General features: G+C 43.6%; 1 protein-coding gene across 1 annotated transcript; it reads right to left on the bottom strand.

The window, feature by feature from the left end:
• Positions 1-456: 456 nt before the first annotated feature.
• On the bottom strand, positions 457-8976 carry tmem132a (transmembrane protein 132A). The gene is made up of 13 exons (XM_070854482.1): positions 8931-8976; positions 7399-7625; positions 7075-7287; positions 6780-6985; positions 6239-6379; positions 5872-6129; positions 5617-5769; positions 4645-4840; positions 4388-4531; positions 3516-3718; positions 2266-2485; positions 1855-2046; positions 457-1425 (listed from the first exon to the last, which is right to left on the bottom strand). Exons 1-13 carry the CDS (start codon positions 8974-8976, stop codon positions 457-459), a joined length of 3168 nt encoding a protein of 1055 aa, XP_070710583.1.
• Between the last annotated feature and the right edge of the window lie 6119 nt (positions 8977-15095).

Raw genomic sequence — 15095 nt, 5'->3', positions numbered from 1 at the left:
GATGCTACATAAATAGAAGTAAACTGACTTGACACGAGACTTGGTGGATGGACTGAATAAAGACTTTGGGTGGATCGAATGCGCCGCCATGTTTGTTCCAGCTGGAGCCTAGAATCCAGATCACACACATTTTCTGCTGCTTTCAAACAGCTGAGGGTGTAACATTAAATTCAGAGATCAGAGTGCACCTCGGAGCAGCCACATCGCAGTATTGCATCATTTGATGTGAGCCGAGTGACGCAACAACATTATCCAGCACCCCCCCCAAAAAATATGATGGTTCCACTGTGGGTAACAAATACTGAGCAGTGATCACGAACTGAGAGAGTGTGTGTCTGGTAGTGCAATATGCTGTAGTATGAAATAGTGATAACAGGCTGTTACAATAATGACTTTGCTTCATTTTCCTTGTGATTGTTCAGTCAAAGTGAGCTGAAATCCTGCTCAGCTTGTATATCAGCAAATGATCTCCACTTCTGTAACGTCCTCTTTATTGTTCTCCTCCTGCTGCTGCTTTGTCTTGTCCTTACCCTCCGCCTCCTTCCTCTCCTCTGCCCCTCTGTCGTCTACCTCCGCCTTCTTCCTCTCCTCTTCCTCCTCCGTTGTGTCTCCCTCCTGCTCTCCCTCCGTCTCCTCCTCTATCGTTGTCCTCCTCCTCCTCCTGTCTCGCAGGGCGCAGGGCAGACAATTTGCCAGGAAGAGGACGGCAGAGAGACAGAGCAGAGAGAGGACGGCGCCCACGCCCACCTCCAGCTCTCGAGCTCCCTGCCCATCCTCCTTCTCCTCCTCCTCCCTCCCTCCTCCCCTCTCCTGGCTCGGGGAGAAGTACACTGTGCCCTCCTCCTGATTCGGCATCAGTACAGCTCTTTCTAGATTGTTCCGACTCACCATCCCACTGTTACCCACCTCATTCCAGTTTCTATTTATCATCTTCCTACTGATTTTATCATAGTAGTCACTGCTTACATTCCCATTATCGTCCTCATCAAAGTTTGTTGCGTAGATGTCGCTATCCGACTCAACAAGCATATCTGAAATGTCAAACTCAAACTCCTCTTCTTCCTCGTCCTTGTCCCCTACTTTCTGCAGGAAGTCTAGGTCTAGGTTGACTCTTATCCAACCAGATCCTCTTGCCAACCTCCTGGTTCCACCTCCTCCTCCAATGTCCTTCCAATCCCTGACGCCCTCACTGATAGAGTTGGAGGTGATTGACTGGTCAGCACAGGTCGAAACCAGTAGCTCTGCAAGCAGTAACGGTCCACCTCCATCGCCCTGGGCAAAGATGCGTTGGCTGGGGCCAGGCGTCACCATGACTACTGTCTCAGCCAATGAAGAGAGTCGCAGGAAAAAGGGAAGATCGCTGAAGGAGGAGAGGAGGGCAGCAGTGTCGTCACTGAACTGGAGCCAAACACTGACGGAGGCCTCCTGGACAGACATGACAGGATATGGATGGAAAGATCGTCATATACATTTTCGTAACGTATCCCTAACCTTTGAGGCAACTTAAAGGTGAGAGGCTGCTGTCATGCTCTCTTCCTCCCACCCACTCAAGCGTGATAACTGAAGGTTACAAGTCGACTGGTTGCCAAACAGCTGATGACTGTCTACACCAAATTCTGTGCCAATTCATCATATAGATGCCAAGATAATTCACTAGATAAGCAAAAAAGAAAAGCTGCCAGGTGAAAGGTGAGGGGATCACCAGTGTTATTAGGATTCATCCACTGGTGACCAAGAATGTCTGCATAAAACTGCAAACTAGAAGTTTCAGTCTGGACCACAGTGCTGAGAATGACTCTGTGGATGGAAGTGAAGAACTTGTCTCGACACATCATAAATCGACCTTGCTCTCACCTGGTGATGGTTGTACAGGATGTTGTATGCTGTCACTGTTGCCGTGAGGATGGACGGGTGGGTGGGGCTGGCCGTCACTGACATCCCAAGGCCTCCGACCACCTGCACAGACAGGTCCCCGGGAGTAACAGGGTCAGAGGTCACAGTGACGTCACATCCCCCCAGCATGCCGTCCCACTGCTCAGAGATGACCTAAGAGAGAGAGAGAGAGAGAGAGAGAGAGAGAGTGTTCAAATTAGTTTGCTTTTTATTTATTTTTTGATGCTTTGGCAATATTGTTTCTAAAACTTTAAAGCCAACTGAATGAACTGAACTGAGAGACAGAGAGAGAGAGACATGATGATGATGATGATGATGATGATGATGATGAAATAAAGAAGTCCACCTAAATTAAGTACAACCATCACCTACATGGAGTGATGTCTTTCCTGGCTGTAAACCGATCAGATTGTTCTGGGTGTCAAAGGAAGCCACTTGAGGGTCTTCTACTCTCAGCCAGTTACGGACGAGCTCTGTAACATCCACGAACCAATCAGATGAGTCCAGGAGGTATGTGGTTCTGCTTTGGGAGTCCTGAGCTGTGAACTGGGTCAGAACTTGGACTGAGGACCGCTGGTACACCGGCACACACCTGAGGAGACAGGAAACACATGAGGAACTAAAGGCCTTAATATATTTCAGTGTGTGTGTCAGAAAATACACAAATGCATGTGATCATGCTTGTGTTACCAACGCATCTGAACATATTGTGCATATTAACCTTGGACCTCCGAGTATAGTTAAAAGTCTTCAAAGTCTTCAAACTCAGGGCACAGATGATGTTGAATGACTGTCAAGCTGCCTGTTATTCTGATTTAATAATTCTCCTTTGTGTCACATGAAATTCTTTTGGTTTTTCTCATGTCATTACAATCGTATGAGAACATTTCCATTACCGTATGGTGTGTACAAAATATGGGACAATTTCAAAACTGGACAAACCAGTATTACATGAGAGGGGTGGCAACCCCGGTGCCGAACTGACCTGGAAGTGTATTGACCTATATTTGAAAGTTTTGCAAGGAAACACAAAAGTTTCATGGGAAAACGTTAAAGTACATGTGTTCTTCTTGTTCTATTCTTTACCCAACTTTTATTTCTCTCCCTAATGCCCTTTTTAAGGGCTTCACAGCTTTCAGACAAATAATGCCACTGAAAAATCTTTATCTGATCAAATGTGTCTGCACTGCACATTACTGTATGTAGAATACTTGTGGATTATCTGGTCTATCTACAGACTTCATGACCAGCAGATGAACTACATTTACAGTATTTGGCCCCTAAGAAATGAAAAATCACAACTGTGATGACAAGGGGATTATTTTTTTTAGCTCACAAAGGCTCATCGTTGTCGTTGATCCTTCATATCCATCTGTTGATGGCCTTCTTATTGAGAAGTGATTATTCTGTTGCATATTTTCTTTTTTTGGCCAAAGAGTGCTTGACATTGTGTGACATTGTGCGCATTTAAGAAAACAACCACGGACACCTAGAGAATATGCTGAAGTAGATTCCGGGGCTAAGGAGGATGTTCAGGTCATGTTTAAGCCTCTGGTGAACCTCTTTTCATAGAGAAATAAACAGACTATAAAAGGGGCTACATAGACCACAATGTTTCCTACCCTTTCTCTGAAAAGTGGTTCCAACCATCGATGGCGTTGAGAACAGGGTCTGCCAAGGACACTCGCAGGGGCACTGAAGGCGCCCACACCTCCAGACATACAGAGCCACTGAGCGTGCCCAGGACAAACTCCACTATTGCACAGGTGTTGCCCAACCCTGATTCGCTGCCGTCCACAAAGAGGGTGGAGCAATCGCTGGACACCTATGGTGAGGATGGAGACAGACAGAGGAGCAGACTTCAGTTACACTGGTGATTAAAGGGCATACGTTCATTATGTATATTAAGTCAAAAAAAGAAGGAGATGGGTTTAATTTAGTTGTGATCTAAATGAATATTTAAATATAAAAATGTGACTTATTAAAACTGCAGTAATCAATATTTCTAAATTAACAATGGGTTGAATGATGTATAATGTGAAAGGTGTTGCTCATAGTGACAAACCTACAGAATTTTATGGATAACTATGCAGCCTCCCTCACCTCTAAAGAGTTTCTCTAAAGTGTATTTCAGCTCATTTTATTCGGTTTTTACCAACAATAACACTGTTTTGCTTCAGTCTCTCACCGACCTTCGTCCAATCCAAGCATCTTTTTTCAGTGAAAAAGCTGTGATAAACTGACTACTGGACTGTTGTGCTTTAATTCTTGTTGTGCTGCCCCCAAAATGGACAACAATTACTGAGAATTTAACCAACTGTTATGGTCCAATGTACCAAATGTACCCATGATAGAAATATTCTTTACTATACATTGTTACTTATCTAGTGTGCGGATGCAGTTTCCCCATGCTTCCAGTTTTTGCGCTACGCTTGCCTAAAGTTGAGCACTAGTTCATTCTTGACCTTGAAGACTGATTTTCTTAGTTTTGCACCTTGATAGTGTCCTCGTTGGTAGAGTGACACGTCACGGCAGAGGTGACATCTGACACCTTCCCATCACGACTCACGGCCAGAACAATAACAGGCAGCGACACCAGCTGGTTGGTCAGTATGGCTGTGTTGATGATTGTGTTGCTCTGACAACAGAAGATCAGAAAACGCACAGATTTAAAAGATCATACAAACTATGAAGTGTGGGTCGGGATTGAATGAATGAATGAATGAATGAGTGAATAAATGCTTGAAGCACCTCTGTGATGGGGGCGATGCCAAAGATTTGACGATCAGTGAACGAGAAGATGCTCACTACTGCCCCATGTGGCGATGAGGGGTTATTATGCCCGGAGTACTCCACCCACCAGTTAGCAGACACCGTCATGGCAACACCAAAGCTGTGCCTCAGGCCATCCACTGACAGACACACTACCTGCTGGAGGAGGGTGGGACTGCAGTGCGACAGAGATCAGAGCCTGAGCTGCCAAACCACAGTCAGTGAGAATCATTGCAGAGGAAAGACGTGGCTTCCCCACTGTCCCCTTGGTTACAAAGTGATAAAATAAGCTCTCAGCTTCCCTGCAAATGGACCATTTCTTACTTACATTACAATTCAGGCTTTGTCTGTCCTGTTGTCAAACTTTTTCACATACTGACGCCTCAATGATTTATTGTCCATCACATACGGGAATCCCACGACAAAAATGACAAATTTGCATGAATATTGACAAACTAAAAGATGAAACAGTGCCATACAGGTCGTTACCATATCTCATAAACCATAACTGTTAATTAGTCATGCTAAAGAATATCCATCACACACACATTTATGACTCACTTTTGCAATCTCTGAAAAAAAAAAAGAATTCTCAGTCTGACGTCAAAGTTAATTCATTGTGTTGCACTCAGTTGTGATAGCCCTGCCTACTCTCTCACCTCCACGGAGCAGACCAATCACTGAGTGGAAGGGTAGGGATCTGCTTGAGGTGTGTGTGCTTCTGTGTGTGTCGCCAGGTCTTGTGTGCGCTAATAGGTATCGGTGTAAATGTACGCCTTAGGTTGCCTGAATGGTAAAATGCTGTGTTACAGCCGCCACTACATGATTGGAGGTGTAGAGCTTAGCTATATGACGTATTTGATGTATTTGCGCACCTGTAATTTGACTTTAATTTGACTGTAATGGCTCATTAACTGACACTGATTGAACTGAGGTGAAGTCATGACCTACTTGTGTGTGTACTTGAGTGTGCTGTGTTTGTGGCAGAGGATGGACACCACGTCGTGTTTGGAGCCTTGGCTTCTCTCCAGGGTCACTGTCCACGGGCTAGAGGTCAGAGTTCTCTGGGCCACTATCGACACCAAGCCCTTCTTCACCTTCATCCTGAAGACACAAACACAAACATATTTTATATGTCAGACTACAAAAGTCTGCAGGCAGTTAGTGATACAGAGTGTAATACAGGACAAGTCCTTTTGTGTTTACCTTATGACGACAAACTCAGCATTGAAGTTGGCTCTTAGATTCACAGACACCCTGATTGGCTGCCCTATCAGGACAGGACCCCTGTGATAGCGAATCACAACATGGGAGTCCAAACTGAGCTCCTCCTCTTCCTGCCCATTCAAACACGTTTGTTCTTCTCTGGTCCTGTTCTGCTCTCTCTCCTTCTCCTCCGGTTTCAGCGTCACCGCCTTGATATGGAGGAGCTTCCTCTGGGACTGACCTCTGTCCTCCACACATCTGGAAGAGTGGTCGATGGGTACAAGGGAGCAGACAGAAGTGAATTTTGGAGCAATAATGAAAAAAAAACGGAGTCTCTATACATGTTCCCGCATTCTTTGTAACAAACCTTGGTGGTGTCAGCTTGAGGTCTGCCACTGTGTCTGAGGACGAGTAGAAAAGCTCTATTTGGTTTCTCATAGGTCCCCGATGGTATCTGAGGGCCCGTGGAACATCCCCTAGGGTGTCCACGTCAACATCAGGATGGTATCTGAATGTACGCGTAAATCAATCAGTCACACAGACAGTTGTTAAAAGGATAGACCTGAATTTTCCTGTCTTCTGAACTGTCAATTGTACTGTTAAAAAACACTGAAAATGAAACAAAAATAAGGAATAAATGAAGTAAAGCCTGTAGGCTAGTTCAGGCTTAGTGAAGTAGTTGTGTGCTGCACCTTATCCAAGTTATCCAGATGGACATATGCCAAATTACCTAGTTAGTCCTTATCCTGGAATTATTTTATATAGATACTTATAAAGTGCACTTCCAACAATAATGACTAAACCCTTTCTGTGCTCATTTGACATTTGACCTGCAAATAAAGTGGTTTAGATAATTGTCAGACTATATAACAGAGAGAGACAAATGAAAGAACGAATGTTTATCTTACCTCAGTGAAGGAGAAGTTGCACGCTGACGGTTGACAAAGTTGCCATGATGATGTCCGCCCCGCTGTCGTTCCCGCCTGTGCCCCCGGTGGCGCGGGTGGATGCTACTGTGCCACTTATCCAAATCCCGATGTGACTGGTTGGCCCGTTGATCCTCAAACCAGTCACCGGGCAGTGTCAGGGTTACTACACACAGCCCTAGAGGCGGCTGGGAAACAGGACAGATTAAAGGAAGGAAATGGGATGTGGTGAAGCAAATGAGTGAGAGACACACTAGGCCGACGTCCTGGTCTTCACCTGTGTGATGCAGGAGGCCTTGTGCTCCTCTGTCTCCTTGAAGGCATGCAGGGTGATGCAGGTCCCTTGAGTGCTGGTGTCACCCCGCTTGTGGAACAGCGCCCTGACCCTGAACCTCTCCTGCCCTTCCTCATCCCTCTCTCTTGCCACATACTCTGAGAGGAGGGAGGCGGACAGAAGGGGAGAGAGACGGAGGACAGGCTCTGATATGAGCTGTGGAAAGAGAAAACTAGTTAGCGTTAGCAGTCGAAGGAGAATTAGCGTACATTGCCATCTTCGGTCAACTTACTCAAACACATCCTCTATCATTTCCTTTCCTCTTACCTGTGTCACTGAGTAAGGGCCAAATGAAGCCTGGAGGCCCGGTCTGAGGGCCTGCTCTGATGGAGGCACCAACAACAGGCTCTGGGAGAAGGAGAAGGGGCTGGAGTTTGAGAAAAGAGGGCCCAGTTCCACCTGGGACAGAGGGAGGAAGTGCCAGGAAGGAGGAATGACCGACATGTGGACTGGAAGGGAGAGAGGAAGAGGAGGCTGCAGAAGGGATGGAGGGACTGAAGGAATAAACAAAGGAAGAAGGAGAGATATGAACCAAAGTGTTCACCCCAAAAATGACCCAAACTTCTTGAAGTTAAATGACCCTGGGAAAAGCACGTCCTACGTTGACTGTTTAATGTACCAAAAGTCAATTTACCAAAGTAAAGACTCACCTACTGCGAAAATCCAAATGGGCAACAGCATGCTAACTCCTCTTCTGCCGCATTGCACACCAGCCCAAATGACATCTGCCATCCCCACAGACCTGATGCAACACAGTATCATGAAAACCAGTCCGGTGTGAAGTCAATATGAAGCTATTCCAAAATCCAGTGAATACTCAGTGAGGGAAATGTTTGAGATTTGAATCATTCAACTATATTTCTTTATAACCATTAAATAAATATACAACAATGTTCAAACATCAACAAGAATATCAAGTGATACGCTAGTTTAGACACTAGTCAACTGCAAAACAGGCTGCATTCATGCTAAAATGTAGCTTCTAATCCAGGGGTGTCAAACATACGGCCCGCGGACCAAAACCGGCCCACCAGAGGGTCCATCCAGCAGGATGACTTTGCAAAGTCAAAGACATTAACTGCTATTTCAAATGAGCAAAACACTATATTGTTCAGATACCTGTGGCTAAATGGTTTGTGCCTTTGTAGATACACCATGATCTGTAAGTCGCAATGTGTAAATGATAAACTGAGGCATAATATTGTTGACATTGCACTTATTTTTCTTTAGAAATTTCAGGTCGTTCATGATGTTTTGTGAAAATATAGTTCATTAAATGTGAACATTTTCAGAATTTATTTGTACTTTTTTGCACTAAAACAAAGGGAAAAGTTTGGAGTTGTCGTTACTTCTAGGTCATTATGTTGTGATTTTACTGGTCCGGCCCACTTGAGATCAAATTGGGCTGTATGTGGCCCCTGAACTAAAATAAGTTTGACACCCCTCTTCTAATCAGATGAGTTTGCTTTGAGAAAATCAAATGTTAACAATACAATGATGGATGATGAACACATGCAATGATTAGCGAGCTAACAGTCAAGGTTGGATCTTCAGTCAGGGTGCCCTGAATAGCTTACATGTGGGCAAAACAAAATGAAAAGTAGCTAGGGAAGTTAGCTTTTCACTATTATGCTCAACGGCATTTCAAACAGAAGCCATTTGTTTTGTGCTCTGATTGTTTTATTGATTGATGGGCCCTACGAAGAGCAGAACCTGGGTGGGAACTCTCTTTTATAAACTGCAAAATTTAGTTTCGGGCCCGAGAAAGGCTCTGCTCATAATACACTTATTATTGTTACACCGGTTGGAGCCCACACCTGCAGCATCACAGACACGGGGACGCATTTTTCAAGTCTTTGTCTCTTGTGAACATGGATAGTCACACATACGGTCACACTCACACAACTCAGCTGGCTGGAATGAGGTTAACGTCAGTGTATGTTCTGCAAAAGATCAAAGGCCGGACCGCAGAACATAGAGCTAAATATACGTGTGTGTGTGTGTGTTACATTCATGGTCCTGTAGGACAGCAATCACTGTGAACAGGTCAGATGATACAACACCATAAACATACACACACACACACACACTGCTGTCTTTTTACCCACCTGTATCTGTCTGTTTTGGCTCCAGATTACATCTTTTCCTTGTGGCGATTCTTAAAACAGATTTAAAAAAAGAAACATTTAAAAAATATTTCAAATAAAATGAATGAAAATAAACAGTTATGCTCTTTTCTTGTCTCTCTTGCTCCTCTTTGCTGTTCTGCTGCTGCTATAAACCCCCTCCCTCCCTCTCTCTCCCTCCCTCTCTCTCTCTCTCTCTTCCCTCCCTCTCTGTGCTAGATTCACACAATACAGATTTATTCTTTTAAAACGGTAAATAATCCTCTTCCACTTCTCCTCTGTTATGTCCCTCCTCCCTCCTCTTCTTTACTATCTCATATTTTTCTTATAGGTTTGCTTCTTGCTCCTCCCCTCCCGTTCCTCACCCCTCCTTCCCGCCTCTTATTCTTTCTGTCCATCCCCATCTGTTGTCCCTCCTCCTCCTGCTCTTCATACAGTGTTACTGAAGAAAAGGTCACTCTTTTGAAGTTAAATAGTTTCCCAAATACCTGATTTACTGCATACTGTAAACTGTGTGTTCATTACAATGTATGGTTGTTGGAGAACGCAGGTTTCTCCATCATACACCAACTATAATCATTCATACATACAGAAGTCAGATGTGTGTGTAAAGTGTGTGTTGAAATTAGAGACAGACTGTCTCTTTATGTCTCTTTATATAGGGGCTGTGCATTGAGATGATAATGTGTAATTTTACACACTGAGCAGCAGTTAAAGCCAAGCGCTCGTCAGAGCTACTGAAAATAAATGCTCTTGCCTGCAAATCCCATGTATAACACTGTCGGCTGGTCACACATTACTCCTTATTGAGCCCAGACCTTTCACTAATTCAACAGCAACACACTGTCGACTTTACAGAGACCAGAACTTGTTGTCCTTCTCAGTTTAGAATTTTTTTTGAATTTTAAAGAAAAAAAACTACAAATTGAGATTAATATTTAATATTATAACTAATACTGTATGCATAGATTATTGCTGATTTGTATATTTAGATTCTACATTTTAGGTACCGTAAATGTTTCAGATTGCAGATTCGTAAATGTATACATATATTCATTTAAAGAAAGCTATTAGTAATACACACACACACACACACGTCTATACACACATATATATACCTATATATAGTTATTACAGTGTGTGTGTGTGTACATGTGTGATGTATGTGTTTGCGTGTGTGTGTGTGTGTGTGTGGTGAGAGTGGTAATAGAGCAGCAGAAGGGGCTTAGAGGACAATGGATCTGACACTGAGAGAGCAGCTTAAAAGAGGAGATAGAAAAAATGAAAAAAACACATCAGAATTTCACTAAACAGACCTCCGCCACACTGCACTCCATACTTTGAAAATAATCCTGTATCCAGCAGTGGTCTATATTTGCATTACATTACCTTAGGTCAACACATGAGTCAAATTAGGGTGTTGCAGCAGCAACTAACTGCTCATTTTATATCAGCATTTTACTACAAGATGTTCTACAAACACATTATGAGACTGTAGGTTTTGTACCACTGTTGTAAAGATAACCATGATTTTTTAGGGCGTTTCTTCTATGCAAAAGACAAACCGATGTACTATCAGAGGGGGCGCATGCAGATACAGACTTTTGGTCCTGTTGTCCTCATACCTGAGCTCATCAAGTCCTCTGATAGGCTGCTGTTAATGCCCCTACTGAAGCACCTGCAGTGTTATCTTTCTACAACACCACAGTGGCTCACCAGCTTCCTATTAGACAGGAGGCAGCAGGTGAGGTTGGGGAAACTCAACTAAACTTAATTTAACTAAACTAAACATTGTAGGTGTGTCAGCAGTGGCAGTTCCTTTTGCATAAACTTCACCTTAAGAGGAAAGTGAGTAAAAACCAGAGAGAACAGACAACAGGCACCAGGTCCAGATGAACATTAGATAGGGAATGCAAACTATGTATGTTTGTGATAAACCAGTGCAGCTGCATGTTTTACCCTCTATGCTATTTGACATGCTTTTGTTCATTTATATAATCACAAAGACTAGATTTAAGCTCTGTCCATTTCTAAATAACTGCGTGTTTCTGTTTCTCACACAATCAGATATGGCTTCAAACTATTTAATGTGCGTGGTTTTAATCGCATCATAATCTGGCCTGTAATTCAGGGTCCAGTGGTGATGATGGCAGGACCACCCACTGCTGACCATAAACTCTTTTTCCTTGATTTTGATTTTCACAACAACAGACTGTTGGGATGGCAAATATGTTGGCTGGAGTCAGTCAGAACGTAAAGTAAAAAGCCACCTAAACGTCTGAAGAATAATTCTAAATGCAGGAACGTCCCAGCCAGCGCGTCCGAATGGGCCCCAGGTGAGTTAGTGATGGGCTGCTGTTAGGGTTCCATAGAAATAGAAATATATCCCATGTGTATATTGACCAAGTGACTATGGTTACGGAACCATGAGGCTGTCCGACAAGTCAATGGTGAGACAGCACTGACGAATTACTGGGCAGAATTTGATTTTGAGATTTCAGTTGGCTGGCCCTGTGATTGGCTGGCGACCAGTCCAGGGTGTACCCCGCCTCTCGCCCGAAGACAGATGGGATTGGCTCCAGCTCCCCCTGCAACCCTGACGGATAAGCGGTATAGATAATGGATGGATGGATGGATGGATGGATTTGAGTTGGCTAATATCAATTGCAAGGAGCTTCTGGAATAACTACACATATGACTCTACAGTCCCCCCTGAAAATGGTGATTCCCTTCTAAAGTTGACTGCTGGATGGCAGGGTGGCTCCTCATCTTGTCAATAGAATGCTCATAAATACAGGATCAGGATTGGCAGGCGGTGGGTTAGCTATTATAGGACAAGCAGGCTGCAGGCTGACAACCCCGAACCCAATTTACTGGATTTGCTGCTGGCAGGCTGGAGGCTAGCAGGCTGGAGGGCAGACTGGAAGCTGGCAGGCTGGGAAGCAGGCCAGTTTAGCATTGCATGATAAATTCCCGACTCTCTGATGAAGGCAAGTGGAAACATGCGAGAGAGTGGGCAGTATAGGTCAGGTGACTGCCAGACAGTAGAAAGGCAGATACTGACATATATTGTACGTGTGTGAATAATTTCCATAAATAGAAATACATTTGCACATATCTTAAAGTAGGGTTACAGTATTCAGCTCCAGGATCACCTCACATACAAAGTTTGTAATATGAAATATACTTGTTTTTAACTACTTATCTCACACACTGTAGACGGCATTATTTACCTCCTGCCTGTTTACTGCCACAAAGCTGCTTCGTTATTTACAGGTTTCTCTAAACGTGATGGATTTTGCCTCCTCATCTATGTAGAATCTATGCTGATTTGTTTGCACATCTCCCCAGTAACAAAAAGAGCTTAAAGGGCTTAATGTTCATACAGGCCCAATTTAGGTTATCATTTCATTTGCTCGGTGACCTTCTGCTGCATAAAACATTGACTGTTAAACTGGTAATCCCCAAGAACCTCACTTTATATCTTTTTTTATCTGCAACTAACAGCTAAGTCAGCTGGCTGGTCTGCCAAAGCAGAGGTTGAACAGATACAGGACAGGGGGCAGGAGCACTCAGTGGGCCATCATGTGAGGATCCAGATGATTTATAACTTATAGTGACTTTAATTTGGATGTTTTTGATGCCTTCTTTTGTGTTGCTGCCCGGAGATCACCTGCCAATCAAAGTTTGACCAGTACTGTACACTTACTCTTTTTGATGATTGAGGATATGATACGGGTGTGAAAATAGTCATCATTTAAATATCCATGTTTTTCAGCATCAGCATTCGGAGCGCTGCTGAATCCCTGTCATCTATAGGTACTGACAGAGATTGCAAAGTTGTGCTTAGAAACACGTCTTTATCTGTCCATGTATGTCACATACTCTTCCACATTTCTCTCTTTCTTGTTCTCCTCTCCCTCCATTCCTGTCCCTCCTCGCCAATCCCCTGCTGGATAATCTGTAGCTGTAATCTGCAGTCATCTGTCATTGTTCCTCTGGATGGGACATTTGCAATGAGGCCAGATTATCATCTCATACCGTGACCTGAGCAGGGGAGGACGAGGCACCATACACCCACTCATACACAGATGGAAACACACGCGCACGCACGCACGCATGCACACACACACACACGCACGCTTGTGTTGTATCTGTATCATCATCACGTCTGTGTGCAGTCACATTTCGTTGTGTGAGTGCATGCGCTGTGTATGTTGGTTACAGTATTGGTTTTGGGAGATAAGAACCAGGTAATTGACATTTGACATGCTGTTGTTTTCTGACAGTTGCAGTCTGAAATAAATAAAATGAAAAAAACCTGAAATGCTGAATGCACCACATTTTACGTATAGGCTTTTCATGTATAGGTAAATAATAGGTAACTGAGCTATTAGGCCGTACGTTTTGTTTTTGTTACAGCTCCCTATAATTTAAGATTTAACAGGTGTATCCATATTGATTCACAGGAAAATACCTGTAATTGATATCTCCACCTTTATCTTAAATACATCAAACACCCCCCAAGATTTCTCAAATTTTCGCCACTGCACCAATCGTTCTCTAGTATAGACTTCTTCCTCGGTAGAAAGTCAATCATACAAGACACAACAGATACTTCATCCACTCCATTATAATACGTCATCACGCTCTATCTTCTTACATCTTGACAGGAAGCAACTCCATAAACAATCCTCCAGGGGCCTCTGTGTTTTACCGCTTAAAGACCTAGAATTTGACAGATTTTCAAGGAGAGAGTGGGCATCCTTCATGCGCATACAGGACATGACTTCATAGCTTCCCTGAACCCCCCCAACACCCAGATTTTTTCTTTGGTGACCACCAAAGTGGCAGCACTTTTGGTCTCCCAGTACCTGCCTGCTGCTTCAGGCAACCGCTGAACCCACCAAGTCCAAAAGGCCCCCTTCACAGCTGGTGTCCTGATTGAATACTGCATTATCTTAGACAGCCCAAAGAACCTTCATTGCACCTACAGTGGTATAAAGTTAGTGTTATACCAGCTGATGTTGATGCCATAAATTACAAATTCAAAACAATCCTCATTTAATTTGAGCTAACAAAGACACAACAACTAGTAAATCTGAAATTTAGTTTGAATTCATCCCTAGAGAATACATGTAGGCAGTGACCACCAGCACTGACAGACGGCTGATGTGCAGACACAGTGAACACAGTGCAGCCAAACAAGCCAGAATGTGCTCACAGTGTCATCAGAATGATGTGAGTATCATTTTTCTACACTGCCATTAAAGGATTTTCCACCGGTGTAACCAAATCAGCTGCTCAGATGCAGCTTTCCCTAAAGTTTTGTTAAAATCCTTTCAGTTATTACTAATGTCCTGGGATGACGAACAAATGAATGAGCAGTCAACCTCAACCCTAACTTCACCACGCAGGAGACAAAAAGAGAAAATGGGAGGAAGAAAAGAAAAGAACCAGACAAAAGAGAAGACAACAAGGAACAGAAAGAGAGAGGGAGATTGGAGGAGAGGGGGAAGATATACAGCTTACAACAGAAATAACACAAACAGGAACTTGGTGTCAACGGCAGAGGAAACCACATCTCTGCACTTAGTAACCACCTTCGTCTCTCACTCCCTCCTCCTCCTCTTCCTCTCTGTCTTTCTGTCTTCTCCAAACTCTACAACATTTTCCATTCACCTAATTCAAAGGCAACAAATGAGGTCAAACGCAACTCAGATCATTTTTACCAAATATAAAAACTTCCAACGACCAACAAGGGAAACAAAGCTCAAAATTTTACAATGTCAATGAATGAGGTCTTTTTGAATCATTATTCTCAGAAAGAATTTTATC

The sequence above is a fragment of the Pempheris klunzingeri genome, chromosome 3, assembly GCF_042242105.1.
Source record: "Pempheris klunzingeri isolate RE-2024b chromosome 3, fPemKlu1.hap1, whole genome shotgun sequence".
NCBI classification, from domain to species: Eukaryota; Metazoa; Chordata; class Actinopteri; order Acropomatiformes; family Pempheridae; genus Pempheris; species Pempheris klunzingeri.
Note: the sequence above shows the minus strand (reverse complement) of the source record. Positions and strands in the feature narration are given on the sequence as shown.

Bases quoted from the DNA above. Each gene is read 5' to 3' on its own strand.
- tmem132a (XM_070854482.1), bottom strand. From the start codon at position 8,976: ATGCGTCCCCGTGTCTGTGATGCTGCAGGTGTGGGCTCCAACCGGT. The intron at 7,626-8,930 runs GTAACAATAATA...TTATTCCTTCAG, and splicing joins AGGTGTGGGCTCCAACCGGT to TCCCTCCATCCCTTCTGCAG. The intron at 6,130-6,238 runs GTTTGTTACAAA...CCACTCTTCCAG, and splicing joins CTCAAGCTGACACCACCAAG to ATGTGTGGAGGACAGAGGTC.